Source organism: Ictidomys tridecemlineatus, chromosome 3 (genome assembly GCF_052094955.1).
Source record: "Ictidomys tridecemlineatus isolate mIctTri1 chromosome 3, mIctTri1.hap1, whole genome shotgun sequence".
Lineage (NCBI taxonomy): Eukaryota > Metazoa > Chordata > Mammalia > Rodentia > Sciuridae > Ictidomys > Ictidomys tridecemlineatus.
The window spans coordinates 29822377-29848067 of NC_135479.1; the positions used below are offsets into that span (position 1 = coordinate 29822377).

General features: G+C 45.3%; 2 protein-coding genes across 8 annotated transcripts in view; one reads left to right on the forward strand and one right to left on the reverse strand.

Moving 5' to 3' along the window:
* The window catches only part of Hlf (HLF transcription factor, PAR bZIP family member), a 49550-nt gene extending 25836 nt beyond the window's left edge, over positions 1 to 23714 (forward strand). For 3 of the 4 annotated variants that reach the window (XM_005321603.5, XM_078042275.1, XM_078042274.1), the window contains exons 3-4: positions 16127 to 16347; positions 21337 to 23714. In XM_005321603.5, the coding sequence (XP_005321660.2) occupies positions 16127 to 16347; positions 21337 to 21555 (440 nt within the window). In that variant the 3' untranslated portion in view covers positions 21556 to 23714. The remainder of the gene's footprint in view (positions 1 to 16126; positions 16348 to 21336) is intronic. The other variant, XM_005321602.5, reaches the window with a different exon arrangement.
* Mmd (monocyte to macrophage differentiation associated) overlaps positions 10771 to 25691 on the reverse strand; it is a 137206-nt gene continuing 122285 nt past the window's right edge. For 2 of the 4 annotated variants that reach the window (XR_013436135.1, XR_013436133.1), the window contains 2 exons: positions 16049 to 16546; positions 10771 to 15511 (listed from right to left, as the gene is read on the reverse strand). The gene's annotated coding sequence lies outside the window, so the exon portion shown is untranslated. Of the gene's footprint in view, positions 16547 to 25691 lie in introns of all 4 variants that reach the window. The other 2 variants (XR_013436134.1, XM_078042276.1) reach the window with 2 other exon arrangements.

Genomic DNA, 25691 nt, shown 5'->3' on the forward strand with positions numbered 1-25691 from the left:
GGAGATTTTTAAAAATTATTTAAGGATTCTTCATTACAGAAGTAAGATAGGGTCCTTGTAAAATAAGGTCAGAACCCTGCAGGAGTATATTCCATTCTTGGATTTAAGTGTCAGCAGTTTCTTGAATACTCTTCCAAACATTTCTATTGTCTTTATAAGCATGTGTGTGTGTGTGTGTGTGTGTGTGTGTGTGTGTGTATACATATGTATGTCTTTAATGTGTGGGTGTGTATATATTATGCAGGAATATGGAAATGTATGTACATACACTTACAGGCATATAATGCATAATATTATGCAACTTGCCTTTTTTATTTAATATCTTTTGGAGCTCTTTCCATGTTAGTACTTCTAGATCAACCAGCTGCATAGAATCCTATTGTGTGGATTGCCATAATTTATTTAACTTCACCTCTAGGCATTTAGATTGGTTTCTGCCACAGATGCCATTGTTCACTTCTGTGGTTGATGCATAATTTAATTCCTATATGTAGAATTGCAATATCAAAGTGTATAGTCTCCAAAAGAATGAACTAGTCCACATTCCACTGAAAACATGTGAGAAAGGTATTTTTTCTTTCATAAAATAATAATAATAGAACCCAGGCCCCATGTTCAGGTCTGATGGAGCTGGTAGGGTTGCTGATCAGTTGTATGACTAGAAAGTTCCACAGGTGAATCTGATCTATAACCAAGGCTGAGAATATTGGCTGTAGACTGGGTAAAGGAAGGAGATGCTGCTTCTGAGGATGATGCCATGGTATGTCCTTTGAGACACAAGCAGCAAGACTTCCCATACTGTGGTGGGGTGGGAGAAATAGAATGACTCATTTCTTCCGAAATCCCTATTACACTGGAGATCTGTATCTACACAGACGTAAACATTAGTGGATCTGTATTTATTGAAATAGTGTACCTAAAGCAGCAAGAGCCAGAGAAGTAACACCTAGGTTCTGTTTGATACTTTTCTCTTTATTCTTTCATTATTTAGTCCTAATCCATTTCTTCTTTTTTAAAATTTATTCTTATGTGGTGCTGAGGATTGAACCCAGTGCCTCAAATGTGCCAGGCAAGCACACTATCACTGAGCTACCACCCCAGCCCCCATTTCTTCTTTGTTTGTATGTGGCGCTGAGGATCGAACCCGGGCCGCACACATGCCAGGTGAGCGCGCTACCCCTTGAGCCACATCCCCAGCCCCCTTTTTATAGGCTTTTAAGAAAGAATTATTTAATTCCTTTTGGTGTGGCTTCACATCCCGTTAGAAGTAGGTAGAGTTTATGGATATTGAAAGTCAATGCTGGTGTTTCTGATTTCCATATGAAATGTTCCCAGGTTGGTACATAGCTTGGCAGCTTTGAGAATTCAAGGTGTCCCCTTTCTATTGGTGGTAGCAGAGGGGAGGGGGAAGGGAGGGGAGAGAATGAATGTGAATGAATGAACACGAACATCTATCCTCCAGAAATCTAGAAAACCCAAGAATCTATTCAACTTCAGAAATTATTCCAATGATTGCCTTGTTTACAACCCGTTTCAGAAACAGATCACTAGCCTTCAGTTCTTCCATACTTACCTTTGAGGCTAAGCCTTGTCTTCCTCCTCTGCATGTCTTTGTCCTCTGGGACACATCCTCTGTATGCCCCTGTCCTTCTATGTTGTTTTCATAGCTGATGGAGCAGACGTCTCTGATTGTGTGCTATGAAGATATCTCTGCAGGCACTTCCATCTGCTACCCTCTCTCTCTCCCCCTCTAAAACATCACACTCCAGACCAAGGGGACTGGGGCACTGTCCCCTGCTCTGTGGCATTAGGAAGGCAAGTGCAACTTGCATACACATGCTGCCCTGCCACCCTGTAGACAGACCCTCTGTCTCCATCTCATAGCATTTCCTCTTCCTCCTCCTTTCTGGGGGAAACTGACCCCTGCCCTCGGCTGGCACTTGCCTGGCATGGCTTCCCTGCTGGTCTCCTTATCAGCCAACTCACTCACTCCCATGATTAGGTGAGAACTGCCTTCCCTGAAGGGGTTTTGTGTTAGGAAATACAAGCCCATCAGGCCAGAGTTTGTCAACACTTGGAAATGACAAAGAATTTCAGAGGTGCTGGGATAGTTTGTGTTGGCGGAAAGATTTCAGACTGTGGATCTCCTTCCAGTGCGCAGTGGGTTTGAGGAGCTGGAGAGTGAAAAAGGTGATCGTCTGAATCTTTGATGATGATGACGTGATGTCTTATTTCTGTTTACCTAAGAGGTGCCCAAACCTCACCTTGTGCCTATGAAATATAAAGGCAGATTTTTTTTTTTTTTTTTTTTTGTCCCATGGAGACTTCTTCATAGACTAGATGGAGCTGGAGCCAGCCAGATGGGTTGAGCTTGGCTAATCTTAGAGCGAGCTGGAAATTTTCAGTTTTTCTGAAACAACACATTTCTAAGAAATTGGTCTGGAATATTATTCTAGTGTATATAAAAGAACTGTCTGACTGTAGATCAAGTCTGAATTACTGCAGGTTTATAAATGTGTGCGAGAATTTACTCTCTCTCTCTCTCTCTCTCTCTCTCTCTCTCTCTCTCTCTTTTCCCTTGCCAACATGATGATGGAAAGAATAAGATTTAATAAACTCCTCTATTTTTATTACTTGTCTAAATCAGTGGCGGTTGGGAAATTCTTCTCTATGGGACTTGAGTTTATTTAGAAAACCCCAGCGTTCTCTTCCTCAAGTCTTGGCTTGCATCTGAAGATAAAATTCAAACGCACCTGCCCTGAATTCCAGTCACAGACGTCTGTCAACCACATATGCTGCTCTGTGCTCTCCCTTTCCCTCTGCCTGAAGGACTGAGGAGCTAGCTGTCACTTTGTTATCTCAAACTTCCTCCTGCGCCACCTCATCACACAGGTGCGTGCCAGTTGGCCGATAATAAAGCTTTGCAGTGAATACTTAGGTACAGCTGGTGACTGCAAAGGCGGGTGGTATTAGGAGATGGCTCACCTTACCCCACATCAGAGGCAGGGGTCATGAAATCGATTTTGTTTCGGTACCAGCTGACTCTGGAATGTCGTTGATTAGTCCCCCCCAGAGTCCATATTCCTGACTTAGCATTACCTCCTCCAGGCAGCTTCCACTGCCTACAGCAATTATTTACTGACCTTTCAGAATTATCATTTCCTAACAAGGAGAAGGTGAATGGCCCCTATCCTGTGTGGTTTTCATAGCTGATGGAGCAGACGTCTCTGATTGTAGGCTATGAAGACATCTCTACAGGCACTTCCATCTGCTATCCTCTCTCTCTCTCTCTCTCTCTCTCTCTCTCTCTCTCTCTCTCTCTCTCTCTCTCCCCCTCTATAACATCACACTCCAGACCAAGAAATAAGAAAGGTAAAAAGATGATGTGGGAGTGTTAGGAATTGGGTGTAATAGACAGAAAAAGGAAAAACCCTCCATCAGTAAGGTGGATTCCCCCTACCTAGACCATCTTGTGATCACCTCTCAAAATATCCCCCCAGAGAATGCAGAGTAGACACCTCACATCACAAAAAGTATGTAAGAACCCCAGCATGCCAGCCTCGTGTAGGGGGCCTGTGAGTGTGGCTTGAAAGAAATTTCTAGACACTAGCTTTTTGTATTAATGGCATCTTTGATGCGAGTGGACCTGTGTGGGTGGGAGCGGAAGTATAGAAGGAACGTCAGGGCTTTGAAGTTAGCTTTAATTTTGAATATAAGTTCTTTCAACTCATCAGCTATTGACCTTAGGTGCCGTACTGAATCTCTTTGGTTTTATTGTTTCTTATTTCTTCAATGGAGGTAATAAGACTGTTGGCTACTTGATTAGGAAGTACAATGACTGTCCATGCAAATTAGGAGGACCTCTCTTGGGTGAGTCCCATTTCTCTGGCTTGTCCAAAGACTGGTCTGCCTCCTACCTCTCTGGCCTCTTCTAATTATCCTCCATAGAGTCCTCCTCTTCTCCCTGTCCCTAAAGTGTCAGTGTCCCCAGGGCATTTTCTTTGATTTCCTCGCTCTGTATTTGTTTCTGGAGAGAACTCAAGATTGTCACATCCCTATGTCCAGTTAACATTACTCTTCTAAAGTGAAGATCTGTACATGAAGCTGTGGCCATTGTCATCCAAGCTCCTCTTCTCCATCAGGAGTCCACGGAGGCTTAGCGCTCTCTTCCTCCTCCTGTGCTCACCCCACTGTGTTTCCTGACATCACCCCCTGTCCGGATGTCTAGGCTAACCTTGGCCCTTTCCTCCTCCCCAGAGCTAGTTGGCTGATACTCAGATTGCTCCCACCTCTTGAATAACTCTGGAACCCACCTGTTCCCTTGTCCCTGATGTGACTGAGGCCCATTCTGGTTCCTCTGAACCCACCTCTGCTGAGTGGCCTCACAGTCTTCTGGAGATGAGTCATTCAACAGACGCCCTAGCTCTGATTTCAGCAATGGTTTCCATTTCCTCCAGGGTCAAAGCTGCACATCTTAAGTGGTTGCTTTTCTGCTGTCAGTACTCGCTCTACTCCTCTTTTTGCCTCTGGGTTTCAACCGTCAGCTATTTCCAGTACTCTGTCTGGTGCACAGATTCTCTCATGTCTTTGTGTCTTCACATACATTGTTTCCTCTACCTTCATCATTCCTCATCTCTTTGCTTGCTTGGCCAATTTCAAGACTTGGCCAAGATGCCAAGTCCCTCTTCAGAGGCATTTCCTGACGCACTGTCTCCAAAGATCTGGATTTAGCCATCAACCTTTGAACTCCCACCCTTGGATCCCTGGGCAAAGCTCTTTCATAGCACTTAGTGCCCCACACTCTTAATTATGTCTTTGCCACCTGGACGGGTCTCCACCTCCAGGCTGCATGCTCCCAGAGCTTGGGTTTCATTTACCTGTTCTCAGAGTCTAGCCCAGAGCAGGTGCCCAATCAGAGTTGGTTATGCAAATGAATGTTTTAATCAGCAAACCTGTGTTAATCATCATCTGCACAGGACTTTGGCTTGACCTTTGCCTGAAAAGATTCTCAATCAAGTTTGAGACTAGATCATTGCTTAAAAGTTACAGAATCACTTAATCTGATATAAATTCTATGCTGGCATATACTAGGTAGAAAATGGCATAGGCATTAAGTATGAGAGAAGTTATCAGGAGCCATCACCAACACTGGGATAGTCAGGAGGACAAGGGCTTAAATTAGACCTCAGTGGACAAGTAGGGGTGGAGAAGATAAGAACCAAGAGTGTCCAGAGACAAGGCAGACCAACCTGGCTGGAGCCGAAAGTCTATGACAAGAGCATTGTACCTGATTGTAGAGGTCCTTAGCTACCACTGAGTTTGGACCACACGGCAGTGGGAAGCTGTCTACTTTGGAACACGGTGAAGATGCTCTAGGGAGAATAACCTGGTGTTTCTGTTGGGACAAGGGATGGCAAGGTGGCAGAAAGATCAGGTGGGCAGGTCATACAGTAGTCCAAGTCCCCCATGAGATGGCCTGTGCCTGGCCTGTGTGATAGGATATGAAACAAAAGAAAGCCTTCACTGAATCCCCAAATAGTTTCTTGCTACAGCTGGAAGGAGCCTTTTCTATTGTCCCAAGCCATTATTTAAAGGGTGTGCAAACGGAGGCTCATGGAGTCTCCCCAAGGTTCCCATAACCACGGGGGCCTTTGGATTCCAGTCCGTGGCTCATTTCTCCATCCTGCCTGAGCGGGAGCGAGTGGTTAAAGTTTAAAGCCAGACACTATGGGAGAAATAGGTGGTTCACAGGTCCGAGGGGACCTGCAGGAAATTGGAGGATACATTGATATAAGCACATTGGCTTAAATGGCAGCAAGACTGGAGGCTGTGACTGACAGGCAATCCACAGACCCATTGGGGACTCTGTGAACTGTGGTGTAAGAGAATCAGAGAGCACTGGCCAAGATCCAAGGCCAGGAGGCTTTGGAGAAGCATGTTTGCTTTTGGGCGCTGACTTGGAGACTCTCCTACTGGTGAGAACCTATGTGGGTCTCCTTGAGAAGCCAGACTGTAGACACACCTGAATCCTGTTCATTCACCTTCAGCCGGAAATGCAGACTTTAAAACAATCCTGTTTTTCTTCCTCCGTTTTATTTAGTTTGGTTTGGGTGGCAGGAGCGGGGGAAGGGTGTTGCTGGGGAGAGCCCAGGGCCCTTTGTGTCCTGAGTTCACAGGGAAGATCAGCAGGCCCTGTCGCCTGTTTAGTCTCCTGCTTCACTCTCTCCTCTGATGCATAATCGAAAACTTAAGGTAGCCGGGAAGAGAATAGTCAGTTTAATAACCAGCCATGGCAGCACTTTAAAAACTGCAGGTTTCAAATGACATAGGCCTGCACATTTTCACCAACTCAGAGGATTAAAGGGACTCTGGGGACCCCCGGGTGGTGCTGATTCAAGTAGTGCCTGTTGTCATTAAAAATGGGAAGAGCCGCTTTCTGAAAATAGACTTCAGGTAAGGGAGAGCACGTCTCCCTGCTTGGGAAGAAGTCGGCCCATCTTAGGAGGTGCTGGGTAAATTGTTGAGTGACTCAATTTCTCTACAAGCCAAACATGCCCATTTGTCCCTACCCATTTCACACGGTCACTGGGAAGGCACAATAAGGCTATAGGTGTGTGGCATATAGTCCAGCTAAGTCCCAATGCTGGTATGGAAAACAGAAGGCCCTCCCCCCTGAGCCCCTCTGTGGAGAGCTGGGGGGCCTTGTTGCCAAACTGCATGGCACAGTGGGCTCTGCCGAGGGCCGAAGGGAATGCTGGACTTGAGCCCCCACTCTGTTCCCTTTAGCTGTCTCTCTGGCTTGCTCTTTAGCATGTGGAGTTGTGCACAGCAGCTTGGAATAGCTTTTTTATTACACCCAACACCGTGGCAGCCTTGGAGGGGGATGGGGCTGCTCTAAGAAGGGATACTGCTGCATAGAACAGTTGAAGGACTGAGCACCCAGCACTGGGCTCCCTGACACCCTCCCATTCCCCAGCTTTCACCCCTACACATTCCCCATGAGGGCAGAGGAAACACTATCTTGTCTCACCAGAGCTCTAAACATTGGGGTGGAGTATGGAGCAGGACATGGGGGTGTGTGCATGGGGGTGTGTGACGGGGGCTTACTGGGCCTCTCGTTTCTCATGTGTAACCTTCCAAACCCACCTCTGGGGAGCCGGGGTTGCAAGATCTGAAGGGAACCTCTCGCTGGGGTACCGTACTTTTGGCACTGTGAGCTCCCTTCTGGCCAGACCCTTCACTGCACCCAGAGGTGCTGGGATAGCTATAGGGAAGGAGGATGCCAATGCTAAAGCCACAGAGCCACATGGGCCCCATGTCCTGTCACTCACATGTCCAGGGAGAGGTTCTTGGGAAGAGCAGCTAGAGGGAGCTCTATTGCCCTTTCTCCAGGGCAATGGTGGGAGGACCAAAGGGCCACCATGCCCTGCCTGACCTCCATTCTGTCCCCACTGCACTGACTTCTGATGGGCTGCGAGCTCCTCTGGTCTCACCTCCCAGTGGGTTCAAGGAGGCAGGTTTTGCTGACAGCACTGGCAAGAAGCGTGATGACAAACGCCCTTGGAACAAGAGGCCTTGTTCATCCGGTTCCAAACTCCTGCCAAGTTAGAAGCTGCCGAGTCAAGTCAGGGCCATTTTGAGTACTCAGGCACAACGCCGGGGCAAAGTGCTTGTCCTGGGCACAGGGTCACGCTCGGTGATGTCAGTCAGGCTTGGCTGGGGCTGAGAAAAAGGAAAAGGGGAGCCAGGGTATGACGCGAGGGAAGTCTGGGCTGCAGGAGACCAGGGGGCCTTCCCCTGTGTGGGGAGTCTTGTCTTCTCCGCTTGGAAGGTGAGGGGACAGGGTTCTGCAAGGCAGAGGAACTGGCCCCAGGCCACAGAGCTCTGTGTGGGCAAAGCCCTGATGAATTCTAAGCTCGTCCGTGTTTTCTGATGAACTCTGCTGCTTCCACGGGACAGGTCCAAGCAGAGCCTCAGAGCCGTGTTCCAGCTGTCCCGTTGCCCAAGCCCAAACCAAACATTAATCAGCATATTAATAATAACTTAAGGTTATAGATTTAAGACACTCCTCTCCCATGAAGTGACCTTTGAAGCCAACTTCCTGTTCACAGAGCGTGATAGTCAGACCGTTTCTGCCAGGAGTCCCCGCCCATCCCTTAGCGAGGCATGCTCTCCAGAGCACCCAGAGGTGCTCACACATGCCAGCCTGTGAGACGTCTCAGGGGCAGGACCCCTGGCCTTGTGGGTCAGCTGTTGCTTTGTTCCATGTGCCCTTGCCCTTGGCCCAGATTTGCCATTCAGGAGGAGAAGAGGAGGTTCAAGAAGGGGGAGAGGAACAGAGGACGGGCTGCCCGATTACCTGCAGCCCTTTGGGGGCTCTTGTCCATGATGGGAGGCTGTCCATCTTTGAGGGACCAGCCCTTGACCAGGAACCTGCTGGGCTAGAGATGAGGGACTTGGAAAGCCCTCCCTTTCTTCTTCTTCCTCTTCTGCCCCTCTGAGGAGGAAGTGAAATGGGTCAGAAAGAGCATGGGTTAGGGGCAGGTTGGTTTGAGACAGAGCTCCACCCCACCCCTCCTGTTTTCCCGCTGTGTGACTTGATGCAGGTGGCTTCACATCTCTGTCCTCCACTCTCTCTCAACAGATGTGGGGTACAATGACCTGGGTGGAACTGGCTGGTGGTTCAGAGTCACGCAGGTCAGCAGGTGTGAGCCCAGGTCCTGATGCAGGACCGTCCCTGGCTTGCCCTTGAGTCAGGGGCAGGCTTCTGGGCCCCAGCCATGGGCCTTTGACTGATGTAGAAACTGGGTTTTAGAGAATCGGAAGGTGCGTCTGTTTCTCCCTCTGCTGTTGGGCATCCTAAGGCTAGAGTCAGCATCTCTGAGCTCATCTTGAACCATCTGTTTCCATTCCTTCATGACCACATCCAGAAAATGGGGATAGGAATAATTCCACCCTTGTAGAGTTGTTCTGAGGATTAAGTGAGATGGTGGGCCTGGGGGGCCTGGTGGAGGAAGGGCTTCACCCTGTAACCCACTAGTACTACTAACCGATTACTCAGGGGGCCGGGAACCTGCCCGCCCACGGGACTGCATAGCATTCGCCTTTACAGTAAACGGTAGCAGGCTCCCTTCCCTGTGTCTACACGTGAGGTTTGAGCTGGCGTTTCCGCGCCATATTTTCCCCTTATTTCTGCTGACAGCCTGTTGCTCTGTGAAGGGAGCTGTTGGATCAGAGCCACCGAGATCAAAGGCGTCTTGACAGTGGGCCTTTCAGTATGTTTGTTCTGTGGTCTTAGACCGGCACTTACTGGGTACCGTGTCTGCACGTGACACAAAGGTGTGTGTGTGTGTGTGTGTGTGTGTGTGTGTGTGTGTGTGTGTGTTAGTAAGTGAGAGAGATTTGTTTTTTTACTTCAAATCAGCTTATCAACCATAGAATGCTCAGGGCACTTAGAAGAAAACATCAGAGTTGTGACAGGTTCCTATCTGCTGAGTTCAGAAGGGTCATTTCCAATTTAACCTTTGCCCACATCTTTCCTCCCCTCTCCCTTCCCCGCTTCAAGCCTTTCTTTCCTTCTGCATTCCCTCTGTTTATTCCTTCTTTCCCTCATTCTTGCAGTCCTTCTTTGGTTCCTCGGTTCCTCTCTCCCTTTCTTTCTTTCCTCCCTCTCACTCCCTGCCACCTGGCATTGACACATGAGGGGACAATGGCTGCTGTGGCCCCTTGGAGGTGGAGCCTCTAGGCCAAGGCTGGCCTGGTCCATCAGCTGAATTCCCGGGTGGGTCGAGCAGTTGGCCTGCAGCAGAGCAGTGCCCTTGGATGCTTTCTTCTTTTCTTCCTCCACCCCACTTCCCTCCATCTCTTTGGTGCCGCCTCCTCCTCTTCTTCCAGCAGCCTGAGTGGTCTCCTCTCAGCAGTGTTTAGCAAGCACCGTCTGCAGGAATGGACGTGTGCAATGTGAAGCCAGGTCCAGGATTTACGAACGACGTCTTCATTTTCTGATTTTGAAATGCTCATTGCTGTTTATTGGAAAATTACATAAAATAGGAAGAAAAGGCAGTCCCCACACAGTCCTTGTCAGCTTGTGGGGGTCTTTGTGTTCGGCTACTCAGTAGCTGGTACTGTCCCCCTCATGTAAGCTCCATCTAGACGCTGGGGTTGCAGCAGTAAATAAGACAAGGTCCCTGTCCCCTGCAGTTTCCACGCCTGTGGAGGGAGCTTGTCAGGAAGGTCTCACACACAAAAAATCATTGTGGATGGAGATAAATACTGTGAGGGAAATAAAACGTGTTAGATTGGCGGTGAGTGGGGGTAGAAGGACATCAGAGGATTGGAGGAGATGGCATTGATGTTGGCATCCAAATGATCAAAAGGACCAAGCGGGCAGAGGACAGGTGGAAGAATGTTGTAGGTGCAGGGAATACTAAGTACTAAAGCCTGGATGGTCACACTTGGGGTGTGTGAGGAGCAGAAGGAAGGCCACCGAGGGAGCCTGGAATGTTATCACGTGTGCCAAAGGAATGCCTTTGAAGGCTCCTTATGGGAAGTGGCCTGCATGCGTCTGCATTTGTAGAATATCTTCTGGTAGCTGCATAGCACCATAGGGATGTGCATGGAAGGAAGGAAGACAGGAGGACATACAGTAGTCAACTGTAATACAACTGTAATTTATTACTTTGATGCAGTCAGGGGAGGGATGTGCTGGCTTAAACAAGGGAGGTAGTGTATATGATTTATTTCAAAGTCTTTCTGATCATTGTATTCGTATTTTGCATTTGTTGATGTCCAGATCATGCACTGAGCGCCATCACGTCCTAGGCATGGCGCTATGCACTTCAACCTCTCTACATACATCTCCCACACAACACAGTGATGCAGGCATGCGAATCTTCTTTTGCATGTGACGAAACTGGAATGCAGAGATACAAGGGGAAAATGGAGGATGGGATCACCAATCCCTTCTTTCTCCCAAACGGACTTTGTTAGAATTTAGAGGGGCACTTCTTTATGATTCTTTTATTCCCAGATGTTCAAGGGTATAATGTACAGGTGGCAGAATCAGAATTCAAACCCAAGTATGACTCACTTTGCAGCTTAACTGTACACATTTCAATTCTGCTCTAATGTAAATGTGATTGTAAACATCACCCCATATACTGTAGCTCAGCTCACGGGTTAGTCATCCATTGCCAAGAGAATGTTTAACAATCACACAAACTCAGGAGCACACACAAATAGCGTTTGTTGTTCTCTCATCTGTAATAACTGTGTGTCAGGTGTCTCTGACCTTGGCTGGACTCACACGTCCAGGGAGAAGGTGATTTAGCTGACCTAGATTGGCTCACTCCACATCATCTACCTCCTCCGGCAGGCGAGATGGGGCAGGTTTATGGTGGTGACAGACACACTTCAGAGAATCGGCAGAAACGTGTGAAGGCTCTTTAGTTCCAGCCTTGGGACTGACTTTCTGTCACTTCTGCTACATTCTGTTGGCCAGCCCAGATACAAGGGATGGGGAAATAGGCTCTTCCTGAGATTGCAAGGTCACAGGGGACAGGACGTGGATGAGACCTTTGGCCGTAAGGACACAGCTACCTTTGCAAAGTGCTTGTTGTATGAGATTACAAACAGGTCTCGCCATTGGAATAGACACCACTGAATCTGCCCTCGTAGTCCAGAAAGCCAACATCCTTAGGATGTTCTTATGAGATTTTATTAATCTCTGTATACATGTGAGCATTCTTTATTGATTCTGTTAAGTCCTGGTCTCCTAGGCTAATTAGCTTCTTGTCTTTTCTTTCTTTTTTTTTTTTTTTGGTACCAGGGATTCAACCCAGGGGTGCTTAACCACTGAACCACATCACCAACCCTTGTTATTTTTTTATTTCAAGACAGGGTCTTGCTAAGTTGCTAAGATTAGCTTTGAATTTATAATCCTCCTGCCTCAGCCTCCCAAGCTGCTGGGATTACGGGTGTGTACCTCTGTGCCTGTCGGTTCCTAGTCTGTTGAAGATGTTTTCAGAGGTAGGGACATTTTACACTGAAGCAGGCAAGGAGCCCTGATGGTGGTTTTCTTTTGAAAGCTGGGGATGCCAAGAGGGTAAAAGAAGCTATTTCACACCCACCTTATGACTTTCTGTGGTCTGAGAGATCATGACAAGCCACCAACCAAACTGATTGTGGGGAGGAGGGGAGAGATGGGCAGGAGAGAATGATCTGGCAGCAAATTTTAAATCACAGGAATTTCACCCATCAATTCTAAAGGGAAACCTCTGCCCCCCCCCCCAAAAAAAAACCATTTTCTCTTCTCTCGGCCTTTTGTGGTAGGATCATGTTCCGCCTATTAATGCTAATCAGTGATAAACCCTGGACTATGGTATGTGTTTTGAAGTGACTGCTGCAAATTTAATGCTTTGTTTATTTAACTGCCTGAATAAGGAGCACATCAGAAGGGTTGCAATTAGCCTTGAGGATTGAGTAATGAATACAACAGTAATTTATTACTTTGATGCAGTCATAAATTAAACAAACAAACAAACAAAAAAACATTAAGAACGCAGACTGTGGCTGTCCCCATTCACTGATGACAGTTACCTCATCAGCTAATTGAACATGAGCTGCTAAGTTCCTGTTAATGTAGGAAAGCAATAGGAACATCCTATTTTCCATTGTACCCTTTGGAGGTTTTAGTCATACCTCATTGGTGACAAAAGTGGAGACCAACCCTGGGTTTGAAGGTGCGTTCTAATCTCTGTCCAGATTTCTTTAAGCTCTTTGTTCCACCCTTTCCTCCAGAAATCCTCCTTGGTCCTTCTGGAAGTGACTTTCATCAAGATGCTTTTAGAAGAAGGAAACAATGTCCCATAAACTGCGGAGTCTGTGTAACCGGGTTGATCTTGTGGGTATCACTGGGGGTCTTTCCAACACAGCCCTGGAAAACACCAAGCTCACACTTCACCCAGACAGGAGAAAAGCCACATGGTTATCTTAACGGATGCTAAAAAAGCACTGGAGAAAACTTAATACATCATTTCAGTACAGTAGGGCTGGAGGGGTGGAATGCCTTAACTTGTCCAACCGTATCTACTAGGATTCTAGAATAAAGCTTCCTACTTCAGGGTGCGAAGCATTAAAGCATTTTCCACTGGAGTGTGGGACAAGCAGGGGTCACTGGTCTCATGGCCTCTTACTCCTCAGATCCTGCAGAGCCTCGTTCATGCAGTGAGATTGAAAATTTTATAAAGGAATGTAGGAATTACAAACATGAAGAAGCCACGACTGTTCTTAGAGGGAGAGTTGATGATACACCAAAAAAACCAAGAGAAGCTAGAACTGTTGGAACTATTAGGTCTATTGTATATTACATATATTATATACTATTATATAAGTTAAATATATAATTTAAAAATCTATCAGTTGGGGAATGCTTAGGTAATTTCTTATGCCCAAACCATATTAATTTTGTTCAGCCTTTAAAAAAAGAACAAGGTAGTTTATTTGTACTGATGTGGGAACTTGCATATGGTATGTTGGTATATTGAAAAAGTAATTTAAGATATGTGGATAGTATAATCCCACTTGGCTTAAATCACTTATGTGTAAGAAACCAAGGCATGAGAGGTTCACAACCAAGTGGGTTGAGGGTGGTCACCTCTGAGAAGTGATGTGAGAGGGACTGGGAGAGAGGAGAATAGTAAGACCTAGGACTTTAGCTTTCTTGATACATTCCTGCACTTGGAATTTTGCAGGAGATATTTTTGGCGGTGTAAAAAGTTAATGTACTGACACATTCTTAAACCTACAATTTTTACATGAGGATGCTTTAAATCCACAAAAGGTAGGAAAAAAAATAACAAAAGCTCCTCTGCCTGCATCCCAGTGACACTATTGACATTTTGGAATAAAGGGGGGGGGATGAGTCCAGCAGAAGTAATTCTATGGAAAATATGGATAAATAAGACAGCAGCAGAGTCTCTGGGGGAGAGAAAGGCCTTGGCTTTGTTTCACGGTCCTTTGCCATCTGCATTTGCCACTGGGGAAGCCATTTTTACCTGGGCTGTGGTCCAGTCAGGTTTTCTCCATTCTGCAGGTAGGGAGGACCTGCTTCCCCTGGAGGAAAGGGCTCGAAAAAGAAAGAACGCTGAGAAGGAACTACCTAAATGGGAAAGTCCCTGTTAGAATGACCACGAATGACTGTCATAGCTCAGCATCTCAGAAGTGCACCAAAAACCCAGGAATGCTCTCTATAGAAGCTGAACATTGAATTGGTGTCATGGCAAGGAGTTGGGTGGAGATGAAATGAAAGACCATGTGGTATGAGTGTGTGTGTGTGTGTGTGTGTGTGTGTGTGTGTGTGTGTGAAGCTTAAGAATATTTAATATAGCATAAAAGTACGATCCTGAAGTATAAAGGAGGATCTTGTCGTACCTTGGAGCAGTTGCATTTGGGAAGTATTAACAGATGCTTGAGAAGGTAGGGGAAGGGTGCGCTGGCCTGTGGGGTGGTGGTAGGGGTCGTAGTGATGGAGCGGTTAGGTCGTTCTGTTGTTAAGCTCAAAGAGAATTTTTTAAGGAAAATAAAACCCCCGTTTGGTTCATTTTCTGAGGCAATGTCAAGCAGCACAAGAGCAAATCCAGCTTGACACCATCCAGCACAGATCCCAGCAGTCTCCAGAAGCTGGAGCTAAGCTGCAGCTTGGCTAATGAGAAATCCCCATCCCCTGCCAGTGCCTCGGGGCCCATCTCTTCCTCTTTGGCAAGCAGGCTGCAAATAGCTCAAAGCAGAGTGGGGACCTGAAAGGTCACCCAGAGCACTCATTTTGCAAGCTCCCTACCAGGCCCTTCCAAAAAAACAGACAAAGCATGGTTTCACGGTTTTGCTAGAATGCAAGCCAATGGCTTCTGCTCCAACCTGGGGTAGCTTTTAATGAAACCTAAAGGGTACTTCACATAGTGACCTACCATTGGCAGTGAGGATGAAGAGGAGATGAGCCCAATAGCCATGCTGGGTCCTCTCATTTATTTTCTGGGCGTGAAAGAAGCAATTGTAAAATTCAGGTGAAACCAGAAGTTAAGATTCAGAGCTCCCAGCATAAACATGTTGGTCTGTTATTAAGTTCACTTTCACCAGTAAGACGTATTCAGGAACACAATAAACCCATTGTTCCATGGATGTTTGTGCATTTCGGTGGTTTAGCCTGTACAACCGTCAAGTGGAGGGTAGATTGTCTCCATTGCGTCCTCTCTAAGTTGTTAAGTATGCTTGAACTTGACCCCTTCTCGCTGTCTCCACTGCCATGGGTGCATGGTTTATTGCAGTGGACTTGTATCTGATCTGTCTCAAGGGGTGCCTCCTTCAATTCCTTCATGACACTCTTTGAGTCTGTTCACCAAACCCAGACTTCTTCAGTGACATTCAGGCCCTCTTAAAACATCCTTGCTAGTGGCCGCATCTCTTGCATGTGTGCTTTCCCAACTCCATTTCTTCTTTGAATTCAGCCTTCCAGCTCCTGGAGGTCATCAAAATGCAAACCCCTGCCTTATCAGTTTTTCCTAAAAAATGATTTTTTTTGCAAATCACTCTCTCAAAATGCAGCTATGGCAAGTATCCTTTCCATGGTGAGCTCCCCAACCCATATGGTGTCATGTTACCATTTCCCACACTCTGGAACCACAGGAGCCATCTGGAACCATCCCAGCACCTACATTCTATCTTAACTGGCTAATTACTGGTCTTTCCCCAGGACTCACCTGGAAGATACCTTGAAGATAAACACCATGCTATTCTGTCCACCGCAGCCAGCAGTCCATTTAATGCATAGCTATGTGAATGTGCAATAGGAAAGAAAGAATGTGTGTTTTTTAAACTGAGTTTCTCCCTGCCCTGCCCAGTGTGCGAACATGTGTTTGTGTGTCTTCGTGTTGCCTGATGTGACATGAGTGAAGTCTGCATTTATCCTGCTGGGTTCTCAGAAACATGGTGAAGATGAATAAGACAAATGACACCAGAGTCACATACATACAGGTTGGAGACTCTTGCCACTCACCTTGGTTGTATCATTAAGTAGCAGTCTGCTGGGTCTCCCTGCAGTGTTCATGAATTTTAAACTCCTGTGTTGTTCCAGGTCAGCTGTTGCCAGCAAACCGCAATACACCAAGTCCCATTGATCCTGACACCATCCAGGTCCCGGTGGGTTATGAGCCAGATCCAGCAGATCTTGCCCTCTCCAGCATCCCTGGCCAGGAAATGTTTGACCCTCGCAAACGCAAGTTCTCTGAGGAAGAACTGAAGCCACAGCCCATGATTAAGAAAGCTCGCAAAGTCTTCATCCCTGATGATCTGAAGGTAAATTGGAACTGGTAATCAGGCTTTGGGAAAATGGAGAGTGGGATTGAGAGGCAAATGCAAGGGGTGACTCCAAGAAGCTCACATAAGCCAATGAATGAAGGGCACGGGGTTTCTGATCTTGTTTGGTGGCTTGTAGCTTCTTGGCCTACGGCTTCCTCTCTGGGTGTCTTCTGAAAGATGATTTCATGTCTTGACACTGAACAGAAATAAGGAGAAATAGTAAGATGTTAGATTGATGTCAAGTCTAGGAAGGAAAGACACCTGCTGCCTTCTGCAAAGAAAAGCCATGAAATATCCCATATTTAAAACCCCAATCTTTCAAGGTTGGAAAGAGAAAGAAAATACCTTGGGAAGGATGTCAGGACCTCATAGTCCTCCAACTATTATCTGCCGTTTGCAAATTTGTGGATAATCATTACCATTTCCCAGAAGGCCTCACAAATGAACAGCCAGAGATAGAACTTCCCTTCACGTTGCCAACTTGGGGTGACCAGGGTGTGATAATGTGATTGAAGCTGGTAGACTCCTTGATACTGTTTATATGTTACCTTCACTTTGAGTTGCAAGTGGTGATCACTTGAGCATCCCAACAAAAGGCTAATTCTAGATTGGGTTTCCTTGATATCTTCAATGGTATACATTATTTATAAGGGGAAATAGATTTACCTTAGGAAATTGAATACAACGTAAGACAAAATCAATCTGACATATTTAGTCATAATTTAGGATGAGAATTCTTTCCAAAATCATGCCATGTCTACTAATACCAACATGGAATAACTTTTTTTTTTTTTTGTATCTGGTATTGAATTCAGGGGCATTCAACCACTGAACCACATCCCAGCTCTATTTCAAATTTTATTTAGAGACAGGGGTTCACTGAGTTGCTTAGCACCTTGCTTTTGCTGAGACTGGCTTTGAACTCACGATCTTCCTGTCTCAGCCTCCTGAGTTGCTGGAATGATAGGTGTGTGCCACTGTGCCCGGCATGGAACCATTTTTAATTGGCCATTTCATAGAACTGTTTTGAATATATTCTTCTTTCCAATCAGGAGGACAATGTAGATATGATTGTACATATTCAAGGCACTGAAACTATATTTAATTAGCTCTTTTCTAACATCTGACTCCCATTTCTCAAATCTAAGTATGCTCATGTGTCGACTTTCCTGGGCCAGGAAAAGGGGAGTTTGGGACATTGTCTGAACTGACTTAGTCCAGTTCCTGCTGCTTTTTAAAATCTAGGATGAACATACACAGTAAGAAGAAGTACCCAGCAGATCTAACTCACTGTTGTCACCCACATATCTGAGATTACCTTAACTGCTGCAGAATGGGAAAATGTCAGGGCTGAAAGGGACCTTAGAGATCCATTAGTCCAGAGTTATCACTTTCCAATTGAGGAAATGGAGAAGCAGAAAGGGGAACTGAGGTTAACTCTACTTTTAGAGTAAGGCCAGCTCCCAGGTTGACTCATTTCCAGAAAGGTCACTGCAGCATGTTATCCTGACAAGGGATACAGCAAGGGCCCTTACCCTGAGAGTCAAAAAAAAGGAAAGTGTGTGCTAAAAAGTCAGAAAATCAAAACTAGTCAGGCTGGATGGGATGAGACCAGGGTGCGGTGGGATTAGATCCAGGACAAGTTGGCACCCTCTTTCAGTTGGATGCCTGGTACGGTCTTGTGTTCTTAGTGATCCAATTCTAGGTGTATTTCAGAGCTTCATACCTCATCCGAAATCAGGGAGCCCGTTCTATATGGATTTCCTCTCCTTTGGGAGGTAGTTTGAAAGGATGCCGCTGAATACTAGATAGAACTTTCAGCCAGACTTTCATAGAGTCTCCAAATTTACACCCTCAAAGCAAAGAGCAAGATTGCTTAATAATCCAGCTAACCTTAGCAACAGAGAGGCCATGTGAAACTGTGCTGGAATTATACATGTGACAACTGTCATAGCCAGGCCTGACCTTTTCATGACCTGTTCATGGGCAGAAACATGCTCTTCCCATGTACCCTTGGGTTTTTCTTTTTTTTTTTTTTTTTTTTTTTTGCAGTTGTATATAAAGCCTGAAGCCACAGACCATGTGCTGGCATGAAGCAGGAAGAATTGTAACATGTTCTCCTTTCTGCAGAGAGGACTGAGCTGGGGTGGGTGGGGGAGGTGTTCGTAGCCCCGGCATTGGATGATGAGTGGTGAACCGATGCCCACCCCAAAACTGGTCTTTCCCACTCCTCACGGCCAGAATTGAGCACGCTCCCCCGGGAGAATTAAGGAATGGCATACTGGGATTTCTAACCGAAACATCAGCCTATGCATCTTGATTCCTTAATATTTTAACAGTCCATTCACTTACTTGACAAATATTTTTCAAATGCTAGTGTGTGCCAAGCCCTGTCTTGGGCCGGGGATACCAAGGATAACAGTGTCAGCCAGCACTGATACTGTCCCTGGCCTCATGAAATTTCTAGTCTGGTAAAAACAAGAAAAACATGCTAACCTATGAGAAGGATCATGGCTGTGCGGGTCTTTGCTGGTGCAAATGACTGAGTATCTAGATGGCATCAGCATCTAGGAGGTTGGGAGAAGGGCACAGGGGATGTCATGCCAGGTTATCAGGCCTAAGCAAGACCCTGCTTTCCCCTCCCCACAACCATCCTGTGACGATAAAGGGAGGCGAGCTGGTTTTTCCAGGCCAGTGCGCTTGGTCTTCTTCATTCTGCCTTCTGCACCCATTGTTCCACCCCTATTCCTCACTTCCCTCCCAGAGACATTTATGCTTCATTCTGCATCTTTGCCAGCTCATCTGCATGTGTGGACTGGCGAGGCTAGAGCTGAAAGCACTTTAGACGAGCTCCAAGTAGAGACAGACAGGCTGGTTGTTACCCTGAGCTCAGCAAGTGACTCCCTGGTCCTTAAGACCTGATAGGATTGTCACAGACCAGCAAGTCCATGGCCTATGGCAATACCTCCCCCCGGCCCTTTCTTGTCTATGATTTCCTGGGGGCTTGATCTGTCCTCGCTCACCTCCTGGGCTCCTCTTCCCTGGTGTGTAGGTTCTGATCTGTCCTGATTCAGCTCCTCTTTGGAATGCTCTTGGAAGCCGCACTCCCAGACACACTGGCCAGTGCGGTAGATTTACCTACAAAGCGGGTGGAACAGGGTCTTGCATCCAAGTGACACAAACATCCTCCATCGGAACTGGAAGCCTACTGTTGTGAATATGCTTTGGGCACCCTCCACCCCCCATGATGTCATTGGCTCTCCTAGTTCCTCCCAGTCTCTCTGCCTTTCTTCCAGCTCCTCCAACTCCCTTTTAGAAGCACAAATGATAGGTTCTACCAACAACCCTAGCACACTGGTCCAAGCTTACTTATCAGGTATTCTTCAGTGGGCAGCCTCCTCGCTCAGAAGAATTCTGGTACCACCTATCATAAAGATTCTTTTCACTCTATTATACATTATTATAAAATGTATGGAAAGCTGGGGGTGCTTTATAAGTAAGATGACAGTGACCAGCAGACAGGACACACTTTCCACCTCACATACTCTGCGTAGTGTGAATGTGTGCTAAGGGTGACAGGTAGGTCTGGGGAAAGACCATGATCTTGGACTTTCCTGGCAGCCTTTCCCCAATCCCAGTGACCTCTTCCAGTGCCAGCTGTCCCTTGGAATCCAGGGGGAGAGTAAGGACTGGCCTCACCGACATATTCTGGGTGGCATGCACAGGTAAGACGGAGGGGTTTTGCTATTGCAAATTGTTAGGCAAAGACACTTGCAAAATTGATCAGGTGGCACTATCAATGAACTGGGAAGGTCTAAAAGAAGACTCACAGTTCCTAGTCTCCCTAAGACGCTTTCCCTTTCTTTTGTTAAGAGGAAAAGGAGGGTCTGCTTTCACACTGACCAACTGAATTCTAGCCAGGCTAGCTGGGGCCTAGTAAACAGCTAAATAGAAAACTAGAGTAAGTTATTTAAATGTTAGCCACTGATGTGAGTACATTGGTTAGTGGCAGGACAAAGCACTTTAAAAAAAAATTTCCATTTTCAACCACCAAAGTCTACATGCCCATTATATAATATTCTTTTAGTTCAGAAAGGCATAAAAGGTTAAAGACCTCACTTGTCTCCTTTGTCTCTCTCTACAGTCACTTTTTAGAGGTACCACTTTTGTAGCTTGGTATAAATCCTTCTAAGCCTCTTTCTATGAATATATTATGTTACGTTTTTTTAATCAAGCCAAAATGAAGTCACACATATTTATCAGCAGGTTGTCCTTGGTTCCACCCACACTGTAGTATATCATGAACATCTTTTGGGTTCAGTGGATTATTATTTTTTAACTGCTACAGAGTGTTGCCTTGACTATCCTAATGTAGTAAATCTCCTGCAGATAATTGTTTTTCCCCCATTTTCTTCCTTTACAAACAATGCTACAATAACAATTCTGGGCCTGTGTCTCTGTGCACAAGCACGGTCATTGCAGCAGAATGGAATCCTAGAAGCAGAATTGCTAGATGGATAGTAAATGCAGGAAATGGTTGAGACATGTTGCTAAATTGCCTTCCAAAAAATATTATATGAATTTACTACAATAAATAAATAAATAAGCATAGGAGTACACATGGAAGGAAAAAAAAAAGTTCTTAAAAATTTCAGCCAAGAGAGGCAAGAAGATTGGAATGTCGTTCAGGGTGAGAGGCAAGTCACTTGCTTTCATTCCAGTTCTGATGTCTCCCTCACTGAGCACATGCTCTGTTGGGCAAAGAGCTTTGGAGCCTGTTGTGACAAGTTGGTCCTTGCTCCAGGAAGGAAGCCATGGCCCGTGGGCCGCTCTCTCCCATGTGCAGAAAGTGTCAAAGAAGGAGGCCCAAGTTAAGCACCTGGGCTGGTGTCTCCGCACAACCCTAGAGGCTGCCAGCCCCCTGGCCGAGGCGCTGCATTGCTGAAATCTAATATCTTGTTTCTTTTTCCTTCTGTCACTAATGAGCAGGATGACAAGTACTGGGCAAGGCGCAGAAAGAACAACATGGCTGCCAAGCGCTCCCGCGACGCCCGGCGGCTGAAGGAGAACCAGATTGCCATCCGGGCTTCGTTCCTGGAGAAGGAGAACTCGGCCCTCCGCCAGGAGGTGGCTGACTTGAGGAAGGAGCTGGGCAAATGCAAGAACATACTTGCCAAGTACGAGGCCAGGCACGGGCCCCTGTAGCATGGCATTTTTGCGGGCTGGCTGTTGACTAGATGGACAGCTTGTTTCCTGTCTGATAGCACCACACCCAAACCAACCTTTCTGACATCAGCACTTTACCAGAGGCATAAACACAACTGACTCACATTTTGGTGTGCATACGTGTGTGTGAGTGTGTGTGTGTGTGTGTGTGTGCACACGTGGGCGTAGGCGCGCCCATGTGCTTGTGCTCATGTGTGTGGTCCACCGTGTGTGTGTGTGTGTGTTCCTTTGCACTTGCCATTTGAAGATGGCCCTCTCATCGTCTTTTAGTTTGAACAAAGAAAGGTGCCATGTTTTGACTAGACTCTGGAGACCTCTTGTGGGTTTCCCTCCCCCTCCCTTTTCCACTTCTGCCCTATCCTTGTGGCTTCACGTTTCCGGCTTACCTACTCTTCCAGGACTCCACTTGGATTCACTTAAGAAGAGCCCTGGTAAAATAGTGGGTGTCAGTTCTCAAGAGTATAAACTCTTGTTTTTGTTGAATCCGTAAGTCGCCATGCTAATAACGGTGCACACAATAACTTAGCACTACACACGCAGCTCTGTTCCTTTATAGGTTGCTTTCATTTCCCGCCCCATCCCACCCCACCCCCAGTTTTGGTGATAATCGTCTTCAAATTTAAAGTGCTGTTTAGATTTGTTAGATCCCATATTTACTTACTGCTATTTACTAAGTTTCCTTTTCATTCTACCGGCCCCCAGATAAATAAGAGTACTATTATAGAACACAGAGTGTGTTTTTGCACTGTCTGTACCTAAAGCAATAATCCTATTGTACGCTAGAGCATGCTGCCTGAGTATTACTAGTGGACGTAGGATATGTTCCCTACCTAAGATTTTTTCACTGTCTTTAAAAAAAAAAAACAAAAATTAAAACAATGCATTTGAGCATGACCAGAACATCCCCAGGACAGGGAAGCAAAGGGTAACGGGAGGTCTATGAATGAGGGGTTAGATGGATCAGTACATGAGCCAAAAATGCTTCTTGGACTAGCCTGTGGCATTGACCTTGGTTTCATTGTCTCCCTTCCCCCACGCTCACCCCACTCTCACTTTTCTAGTTAACTTTTTCCATATCCCTCTCGATAGTCAAAAACAATTACTTAAGATTCAGTTTTTCCATTTTTTTTGGTAATATATATATATTTTTTTGTGAATTCTATTTTGCTGTTTTTAAAAATCAGTTGATTCAGTTAATAAGTTGATGTTTTGTAAGACCCTCTATCCTCGTGGTATCATTTCTGAATGCCTCATCAGTTAAGGATTCTGGAGCTTTCGTTTCTAATTCTCTGTTTGCTTTTGAACGTATGTGCTCTTATAAAGTGGACTTCTGAAAAATGAATGTAAAAGACACTGGCGTATCTCAGAAGGGGATGGTGTTGCAAACTGTGGTTCATCCAATCGATTTAAATGTTTACTGCAGACCAAAAGGAGAGATTATTAAATTGTTTAATGTTTATACAGAGTAATTATAGGAAGTTCTTTTTTTGTACAGTATTTTTCAGATATAAATACTGACAATGTATTTTGGAAGACATATATTATATATAGAAAAGAGAAAAGTATTCCTTGTTTTAAAATTATATAGCAAAGATATATATTCACCGATGCTGTATAGAGAAGAAGCGCTTTGGGGTTTTTGAAGTCTTTAATATTTTAAGCCTATTATTGACACATCAGCATGTTTTCTGCTTTCAATTAAAATTTTATGACAGAATCGAGGCTCGCCGTGACAAATCCTGCTCCGATGCTTTCTTGTTTCTTATTAGGTCTCAGAAAGAAGTCAGTTAACATCACCCAAAAGCACAAAATGGATTTTAGTCAAATATTTATTGGATGATACAGTGTTTTTTTAGGAAAAGCATCTGCCACAAAAATGTTCACTTCAAAATTCTGAGTTCCTGGAACGGAGCATTGCTGCCAGTGCCCCAAATGATTTTGTTTTCTCCTCTTCCAGCCTGTGCATCTCACGCCGTGTAAGGTTGACATCGGTGCTATGTGTATGGCTTATGCTCTGATAGATGTTTGGACTTTAAAGATGATTGTTCTTCTGTTTCACTAAGTTGTATAATTGTCAAGAGATTCTGCTGTTACTGCAAAGAAACATTTTGTGCTAGATTAAAATCCCCTTTCATCCACGGGAGTTTTCTATTTTCCTGCCTCCACAGCATCTTCATTCTTTAATGATCTGCCAGGTCCCCTGTCTGTGCATCATACTGCTCCTCTCTAGTGTCACGGACTTTGGAAATGCGGCCAGTAGGCTATTTCTACTTGTACCCGTTTTGTTCCAAGCCACTGAGAATGTCAGGGGATGGGGGAGTATTGGAACTAATAATATACACGACTTAGGTACATGACGAATAAAAATCAACAAAACCTTTGGCAATCTTAAGAATTACTGAATATGAAATTCAGCAAGAGCCCCAAGCGGACATAGAGTTGGCCTTTTTACAGACGAAGAGGCTAACTGCAGAATCCTTAAATGATAGTCATCATTAAAGCAAAGAAGGACAAATGACACCTTTAAGTGCAGAAGTTGAAGGGCCTTGCTATGGACCATCCCAATTTTGGAAGTGTCACATGGTAACTGAAAACAAACAAACAAACAAACCATATTTGAGCACTGGTCTTTCTTGGAATTACGTTGTATCAAATGAGCATCATAGGTGTTTCTGCAGAATGAATAAAATAATCATAACAAAATTTATTCTTTTTTTGTGCCAGGAGAGGTTTCAGAAACCTACCTCGTCTTAAAAAATTGAACACTTTGGAGTCTGTACAGGTGCCTTATATGCAGGTCATTGTCACACATACACACACACACACACACACACACACACACACACACACACATACACACACACACTCTCATGGACTGGCTGCCTGACTGTCCAGGGGAATTAAGTAATAAATAAGCTAATTTTTGCTAAGTAGAGTGGGAAGCCACGGTCTGACTAGGAGTGACTTGGATCCAGGGTCAAGTGAGTACTTGCAGACTGCAGCTATTATGAGAGTCTTGTTGTCATTTTTCACCTTTTCATCCTAAGCATCTTTCAGAGATTAATGATTTGGCCATTAAAAAATGAATACAAGTCACATCATACCAACATTATTTAGATGCAATTTGGGATGAGTGGCATAGAACTTCCTGATAAGGTTATCTCACTGTTTCTTTTGATTAGATTTAAAAAAAAAAAAAAGGCAAAGAAATGATCAGCCTATCTCTGCTGCTTGCTACCTTGAGAATGTGGCCACTTTGGACCATTCAGAAATCACATGAGGTAAGATTGTGCTAGGCCTTGGGTCTTTGAATACCACAGGTCTCCATGGAGTCATCCCTCAAAGCAGAACCTTTTGTTTGAAGAGAAGGAGAGTATGGATGTGATTCTGGCATTGAGTTGGTAAGAAGCTGTATAATCTAACCCAGAGGTTCCTTCTAACCCTCTTGATTTTGTCTGGAAACTCATAATTCTAACTGTACATTCAAAAGGTCTAGGGTCAGAAGAATCAAGGAGAATTTTAAGCAGTACCCTCTGCTTTGCCCCAGAGTGAAACAACAGACATTCTGTAAAATGCAAAGTTGACTTTGGATTTTCTAGTAATTCATCAAATTTCCCCCTTATGTTCCTTTTAGGAAAAATCACACTTTATCAGTTAATTAATGAGATCCTAACACAGCAGCCTGCTTGGCATACTGGGGTCAGTCCCCTGCAGGTGCCTGAGATGTGTTATGCCCTTCACAAGGTACACACCTTCTGCACCCAATGTACCCACTTCCTCCTGAGGGCTCCTTGGCACTCCCCATGGGCGAGACCAGGTTCACCTGGGGGTGTTGGCTAAAATTAATGTTTCTAAGAATGAGCAAAACTTTATCTTAGGTCCTGATGAATTGGATTTAGCAACCAAATTCAGTGCATTTTGCAGGAAGTCAAGAGTATGCAGGGGAGTGTGTGAATGTGCATGTGTGTATGAATAAGTCAAGACGTAAAATCTTACATTTTTTGAGCACCTTACCAAACAACAATAACCCATTATCTTTTTGGCAACACCACAAAGATCAAATCTGTTAAACAGGTACAAGTTAACATGAGGTTAGTTTAATTGTACATCATGAT